This window comes from Nanorana parkeri, unplaced genomic scaffold, assembly GCF_000935625.1.
Source record: "Nanorana parkeri isolate BGI_ZX_2015 unplaced genomic scaffold, ASM93562v1 scaffold33, whole genome shotgun sequence".
NCBI classification, from domain to species: Eukaryota; Metazoa; Chordata; class Amphibia; order Anura; family Dicroglossidae; genus Nanorana; species Nanorana parkeri.
Window position 1 is genome coordinate 2,558,248 of NW_017306301.1, and position 7,961 is coordinate 2,566,208.

Below are 7,961 nucleotides of genomic sequence, written 5' to 3' on the forward strand. Positions count from 1 at the left end.
ATTTATTTTTTTACTTTTAGGAGCCTCAGGGAAATATTGGGGATCTAAACAGACCTCTGATATTTCCCTTTTTAAAATAGAAAAAGAGATTGAAAACACAGAGTCCTCAATCTCTTTCTCTGCAGCCCCAGTTATCAATGAACAGGAATTCTCTATACTAAGTGTTCCTGTTCATTCATAACTTGTGGCAATAGTATGTTTACCATGTCCACAATCATGAATGAACAGGAAGTGATGTAGATCACTTCCTATTCATTCATAATTGGGGACACAGTAAACATACTATGTCCTCAATTATTTACAAACACTCGGAGATCGCTGAGTGCTTGTACCGCTCTCCACCCTGGAGAGCTGTCACAAGAAGCTGAGCGAGCAGTGTGGGAGGAGAGCTCGATCTCCTCTGACAGCTGACTCCTCCACCGCATGCCAGCCCAGCCTCCTGTGACAGCTGTCTCCACCTCCACACCGCCACTCTCCCGATCCGTCACAGGAGGCTGACCGGGGCCGTGCGGGGCGAGAGCTCAGCCTCCTGTGACCGCACTCCGAGCTGCTTACGCCCCCACGCCGCTCTCCTAATCTGTCACAGGAGGCTGAGCGGTGCGAGAGGAGCGATGTCGGCCACTCACAGCGCTCTCCTCCCCTGCACCGCTCGTCCTCTGTGACAGTTTCTCTCCGGGGGGGAGAGAAAGCAGGGATGCACTATTTCGACAAATTTTTCCAAAAGTGCCATTTTCGGCTGATATGTTTCAGCAGATGAAATTTCAGTGCATCCCTGCCTGGAAGCATAAAAAATAAGAAGACAAGTCACTTCCCTTTTATTGATTGTTTTGTTTTTGGTACATCATGCACAAATGCCAGAATGATCTCTTAAACAAAATTGATTTTTCACTAGCAGGATCAATGCATATATGTTTGCTTATTAAGACAGCTGTCAGTACATAGCCATCTAATGCTGACCTCCTTTTTGAAAATGCTTGTTGCCTGGCTTTCTCTGACTACTTTGCTTTGAGTTAGGGACCTGGAACAAGTATGGAGCAAGGGAAGGAAAACATCTGCTTGTTTCGGGTTAGTAATTCAGAAATCATAGAAGCTAGAGAGTCAGCATAACAACCAGGCAACAAGAATTTTTAAAATGTTTTCAGTAACAGCAGCCCCCATATTTCTTTGGTAGGGAACCTTTAAAATGTTCCATTTCTTTGCCCATGCAGGGCAAAGTAAAAGTATAATTTAACTCCCTCCACCTTCTCAGCAGCCTATACTCTCCCTTTCAGGCTTCCCCTCCATGGAACCAGGAAAGACCGACCTTTGTAAGCTTTAAACTGACTTGCCAGAGCTTTACGAGGCCTATGAATTTCTTGCACGGCACTGTGTGACCGCGCTGGCACCAGCCTTGTCACATTGGGGGAGGGGGTTGGGAGTCACATGTTCACCCATGCCGGAAAATTCTGGGTATTATACTTCACTCCCAGCAGCTAAATGAAGCAGTGAAGATAGCCAAGTAAGTGCCTCTGGGTATGGGGGAGCTATGCAAAGCATCTACATTACACTGCTTGGGAAAAGGAAAGAGTCAATTTAAGTCACTGGTCAGTGCACTAACCATGTTTAATGTGCAGAAATAATCATAGCAGCCATTTAAGATTTTAGCTTTTAGTTTGGAGCATGTAGAATAGAAAGATCATTGTGCGATCATGTGGGGCTGATGAACTTTACACCTTGAGCTTTGGTTCATAAGGGACTTGCTCATTGTCATTTTGGTAAATATTTTAAGTTGTTTACAAATATGTCCTACATCACAATATATTATTTACAAACACTGCAAATTAAATCTATTATTATGCATGAATGACTAGGGGGTAAGTCTAGTAGACAGCCAATTAACTTTCTTCTTTTCCCTTCTCAGGTTCCTTTTGGGGAAGTTAAGCATGTGCGTGACTGGCTTCAAATTGAGGGCCATGTTTATAAACCTGAAATTGAGCACCCAAAAAGGCCCATTCGTGGGTTTGAATGTCCCCATAGCGAAGTCAGCGGAGCACGATTTTGGGGTCTTTTCAAGTCCCTTTGTGGGCAGCCTGAACACTTTTTCCAGCATTGCTATGTCCACAACCACTGCCCTCTCATATTCATGAACCAGGCAGGGAAAAACCTGACCCCAATGGATCTTCCTAAAGCTCAGAGAGATGTACTGCTGGATATCTGTGATGAAGCCTTATGCCAAGTTGTCAAGGCACTCGGGGTTAAGTTGGTGGTTGGAGTGGGCAAGTTTTCTGAGCAGCGTGCTAGAAAGGCTCTTGCTGGGGAAGGATCAGATGTTACAGTGACGGGTATAATGCACCCATCTCCCAGGAATCCTCAAGCCAACAAAGGTTGGGACATCTTGGTAAGGACACAGCTCCAGGACCTGGGAGTTTTGTCACTGTTTGTCTGACTGACAAAAGGACCTACCTGTTCCGATTAGACTACATGGTTACCGATTACACTACATCAATAACTTTGTTTGCTTCATTGTTTGTACCACATTATGCCTTTTTCAAATGTCAACACTTGTGTGAATGATGCAGTGAAATGGAACGGACTGTGTTAAGGAATTCTAAATGTAGGACACTTATATTCAATGTAGAATTTAGTAAACGTTTTTAAACAAAAAAATGATAATCATTTTAAACGCAACAAAGAACATTTTCTAAACAATTGCTAAGCTGCCACTGCACTTTCAGCTGAAGACAGCCTTTGGAAAATGTCAGTAGTGCAGGATTGCCAAGTGATGCTGGAACACATTGAAGGACAGATGGATCATTCATACAATTAAATATTCCTGTCTGACCTTCACATGTCGTGTAAAACAAATCCCAAGAATCACACCTGTGGTTTTTATGGACATATTTTGATTATGTAGATGCCCATCATCTACTTTATCTCACAATTTTGCTATTCCCTACAGGTGAATATCCAAGATCGGTGTAATGAATGTAGAAAAAAAAAAGTCTCCTTCATTTTCCCTGGTCAATCGCTGTTAATCCTAGTTCTTCAAGAAAATGTAATGTAGAATAGTTTGTAACTGATGATACTTCTAGCTAAAGACCGTGTAGTATTGTCTCCATGAACATTATCACATACTTTGTTTCTCTGTATGTCTTTGCACAGTAGCAATGTAGCAGTTTCCCCACACCGTGATATCAGTCATGTTATGGACTCAAAGAAAATCTACATTCTAATGCTTTTTTTTTTTTTTGGTTCAACGTACAAAATAAGAGCCAGCCTGCAACTACACTTTATATGGATGAATATCCTTCTACTAGGGTGAGATATCGTCTAAAGATAAAATGAAGTCGCATATCATCACCGCTTGACATATCCAAGGAGTGTGCCATTTAAGGACTTCAAACCATTCCTTTATGCTCCCCGTGACCAACTGTGCATCCAGTTTGTGACCGCTTTGTGTATCTGTTTATGCTAGAAATATAGCTCTTGACCTCTTTTTTTGCTTTTATATATTATATAGCTTATTTTTCATGCAACTTTTTTTGCAGAGGCAGACATATACTGTCATCTGTCTATATTCTGTCCAGTCAACTTGTTGATGTCACTGCCTTGTTTCTAGTCTGTGCCGGCCACTGACTTATGAGCTGTTCCACACTGTTGGTTGGGCATAGCGGACTACTACAGGCCTCCAGCCCTTACGGTACAGATCTGCAATGCAAACTGTGTACACTCTGCTAGAGAGTGTGTTCGCTGTATATTTAGAAAAAGGACACCCATGTTTACAGACTGCACATTTTGAAGTGTTTTTTTAATGTTTAACCCTTAAAAATGAAGTAGGGTTAGTATTGACGTTTAGGTCAAACATATTCTTAAATATCATTGTCTGTTTTAGTCTCATTTTTTTGTTTTTAAGAAAGCAGCTTTGATGTTGTGAATACATTTTTGTTTTTTTTGTTTAATCCTGAAATTTCAAGGGTTGCTGACAGGCCTTCTGTGAATCCCACGGTAACAAGAATGTATATGAAGACATGATGTTAGCCAGAGGAGATTTAGTTTTTTTCATTGGAAGGTCTAATCCCCAACCAGGTGTTGGTAGAACAATGGGTTTCAATTTGAGGTGTATGAAAATGAAAACTGGGTTAATGAAACAGTTTGCAGTGACACTGGCTTTGTAGCATGGCTAAAAACCAATTGAAATTACCTTGGTCGATTGATATTAAAGTGGAACTCGAACTCTATAGAGAAAATGAAACCTTTGCATTTATCATGAAAGGCTGTTCAATCATCTGAGAGCTCCAGACAAAAGAAATGTAGTCGTATATGTGCATAGTGAAAAATTGGGATTGATTTACTAAAGGGATAGAGGCTGTTTAATAGCAAACTGCTTATATTGGAAAGTGTATGTTCACTTTGCAAAGAATGAATGTTTGTGAATAGGGTGATGCTTTGTGCACATTGAATACCCAAAGATGGGTTGACAAACATCCCTCTGGATTTTTTGGTATTGTTAGGCGGAACTTCAGTAAGCAAGATAGTAAAACTTCAATGCCACTCCCCTGCCCAATACCCCTTATCAATGATCCATATGTATAACATTAAGCCAGGGCTGCACAAATCCCAGGAGCCAGTTAGCCAACGTTTGAGATTTTCAATGGCGCTAGCTCCTAAAAAAAAAATCCTGTTCACTCCTGAATTCCATATTAGTTTGTCCACCACTGTATTAAACAAGTGTCCTTGTTTAATACAGTGGTGGACAAACCTTAAAAAGAAGTAAAAGGAAAATTGTGCTCCAGTCTTTCTTCTCCTCTGTCTAAAGGTGCCCATACACTGCACTCGCACGAGAATCGCGGGAAATCCCGCGATCGTACGAGAATCATGCAGTGTATGGAAGGCGTGCGACCGTTTCTAATGACTTGTATTTCGAGCATGTTGGAAAACCAGCCGAGAATCGTACGACTTTCGGCTGGTTTTTAACATGATCGAGAGATGACTGCCGATGATCGCAAGTACGATCTGCCTGTCCAAGATGGGCAGATCGTACGTTTAAAAAAAAATACTTTACAACCCTTGTATAGTGTATGGGCACCTTTAGTTGGCAATGGGTGGGGAGCAGCTGCAAACAACTTTCTGATTCTATAACGGAATGCATTGAACAAGGGACTATACATGTTCCATAATGCATTGAACAAGGGACTATATGTGTCCCATAACGCAATGAACAAGGGACTATACATGTCCCATAATGCCTTGCTCCTCTTTCAGCAAGGGGCATGTAACAAGTATTTGCTTGGGCATAGCAAGAGGCAGTCAATAATATGTATATGTTGTGCCCCTTACCACACCCATAATAATATGAGCTACAGTCAATGTGGGTATTACTGGGCAGGTAGCAAGAAAGCCTACTCTGACACTCAACACCCTCTGATAACGTAAACATGTCACAATGTAGTCAAGAGAACTACATGGGGGTTTTGAAAAGACAGGTGGGGTAGACACTGACAGTTTGTGGGATACTGACTGTTGCACATTTGGAAATTGAATGAATGCAAAAGTTTGATTTTTTTTTGTTTTTGTTTATGAAGATTCAATCCATAAAAACGTGCTGGCACAATGAAAAGTAATCAACTTTATGCCAAGTATTTATTTTGAAGTTGTAGTTCTGTTGTAATTTTACTTGCATTTGATTGGGCATTAAGAGTGTGCACAGGTTCACCTTATATTCCAACATTCACTTTGCAAAGTGAACATTTCTTGTGCTAGGTAAACAGCCTTTAGTTAAATAACACTAAACTTTAGGAGTTAAATCCTAAAAATATATTCAGGTACCTTAACTATTATCAATACTGAACCCTATTGGTGTATCACTCAGCTATAGATCCTCCAAATCATCTCTGAATTGGTGCTGGCACTGTCCTTCCTTCTGGAGGGTGGCTACTTTTGTTCCTCATGGTCCCTGTGTGTGTTGTAAAGTAGCCACCGCTCCAAGCTCTTTCCTATGATGGACTACAATCTCAATACACTCTAAACTAAACCTGAGATTGTAGTCCATCATGGGAGTGAGCTTGGAGTGGTGACTACTTTACAACACACAGACCATGTGCACCAAACGTAGCCACCCTCCAGAAGGAAGGACAGTGTCAGCACCAATTCAGAGATGATTTGAGGATCTACAGCTGAGTGATACACAAATCAGATTTTTGTTAATAGCTGCTTTTTTAAGACTCAACTCCTGAGTTTAGTGTCGCTTTTTAATTTAATAATCTATGCATGTCATCTGTTTTGTGTGAGCCATTTGGAAGACAAAATAATTCAAAGTTTTTGTGCCGGTGTCTAGAAATCCACAATAAACAGATATCCTATTGCACACCAAACCGGAATCCCACTGTGGCATGCAGAAGGGTGCTGAAATTATGTTGTTGGCGCTGCACAAATCCAAACGCAGAGGAGATAGTCACCCGCACACCCAGGTCCAATGCATCAAAATGTCCTTTTATTGACAGCAGATACACATGGCATCCCAAGTACAAGCAACGTGTCAGAACCTATCGAGGTCCCTTCATCAGGCAAAATACATAGTCACTGTTATTTGCCTAATGAAGGGACCTCGATAGGTTCCGAAAAGTTGCTCATACTTGTGATGCCATGAGTATCTGCTGTCAAAAGGACGTTTTGATGCATTGGACCTTGGTGTGCGGGTGACTATCTCCTAGAAGTGAATCTAGGCACGGACAATGTTCCGCTCTTGTGGGACTTGACAAATAATTAGCCAATACACACAATACATTCCTACCCAGCAGTGGCACTTTAAGCATCCGCTTATTTGTTGGGGGCGGCAGCAATGACCTTAGGTAATTGGACAATTGATTTTGTTTTTCTTTTCCTGCAGCTATCTGCATGTGTTTTTTTTTTTTGTGTTTTACACCTTTTTTCTAAAAATGTTGTAACACATAGGTGTCTATTTATCATACAGTGACTAGAATTGATAAATGGGCACCGTAGTGATTGTGCGTAGTTTTCACTCATCCAGTAGTGCAACTGGAATCAAACATGTCCCAGAAATGTAAAATAACATTCCCTATTCACACTTTTAAATTGGCATAAAATGGCATTTCCTGAAAATTGTACAGCTTCACCTCTGCTGGTTCACAAGCCACCACTATGTGGTGGGAGAGACTGCCTCAGTGACAGCAGGTGACTTTCATCTCTGCCATTGCCATATGCGGTTCTGTTGGCACCTTCTGTGTTAGAAGAGTCTGGAATGCAGAAAGATGAGGCGGGCGGCTTGTTAAGAGGCCTAATATATGTGTGCAAGATGCAGTGAGGCAAGTGGCGCAGGCAGACTGTTTTATTGTGCTAATAAAGTAGCCCATCTAGCCTCATTGCTTATTTAAACCAAGCTCTTCTAATTAAAAAGAAAAAGAAAAGATTACTGCTATGCCGAGCCCGATTCTACCTGCCAGTTTGACTGCTTGTCCAAACTGCAGGAAAACCTCTATGGAGACTTGCAGTGTTTTAACTAGGGACCTATCAACTGTTATGTATTTATAGAAAGTCTTGTGCGTTTTTGTAAAGCAAGAAGTCCGCTTTCTATTTTTATGATGTACATTGCTGGCAGATTATTTTGGTAGCTGCCTGGAAACATTATTGTAACGTCTTTAGGTGAATGCAGTTTATATATTGAATGCCTTACATACGTATATTGTGAAAGCTTCAGAACTAGTTATCCTTTGTACTGAAATGTGTTTATAATCCCTTTTTAAAGCTAGTAATATTGGGCCTCCTATAGGAATGGTACCTGAAAAGGTAGTAGCTGTTCTGCCATTAGCCACCAATCAGATTTCAGCTCTCGTTTGTGTAGTGCAGATTAGGGAAAACTAAAAAAAAAAAAAAGATGATTCTGATTGCTTGCTAACGGCAATTTATTTTTGGGCGCTTTTTTTTTTGAGGCCCATTCTGCTTTCATTAGTTTTTTTACGTTGTAT

General features: G+C 41.0%; 1 protein-coding gene and 1 long non-coding RNA gene across 2 annotated transcripts in view; both read left to right on the forward strand.

The window, feature by feature from the left end:
* SMUG1 (single-strand-selective monofunctional uracil-DNA glycosylase 1) overlaps positions 1-2,634 on the forward strand; it is a 14,216-nt gene extending 11,582 nt beyond the window's left edge. The window contains exon 3 of the mRNA XM_018568720.1: positions 1,901-2,634. Within this exon, the coding sequence (XP_018424222.1) occupies positions 1,901-2,425 (525 nt within the window). The 3' untranslated portion in view covers positions 2,426-2,634. The remainder of the gene's footprint in view (positions 1-1,900) is intronic.
* The window catches only part of LOC108797156, an 18,498-nt gene extending 11,101 nt beyond the window's left edge, over positions 1-7,397 (forward strand). The window contains exon 3 of the long non-coding RNA XR_001941862.1: positions 7,227-7,397. This is a non-coding gene — a long non-coding RNA (uncharacterized LOC108797156). The remainder of the gene's footprint in view (positions 1-7,226) is intronic.
* The last annotated feature ends 564 nt before the right edge of the window (positions 7,398-7,961 follow it).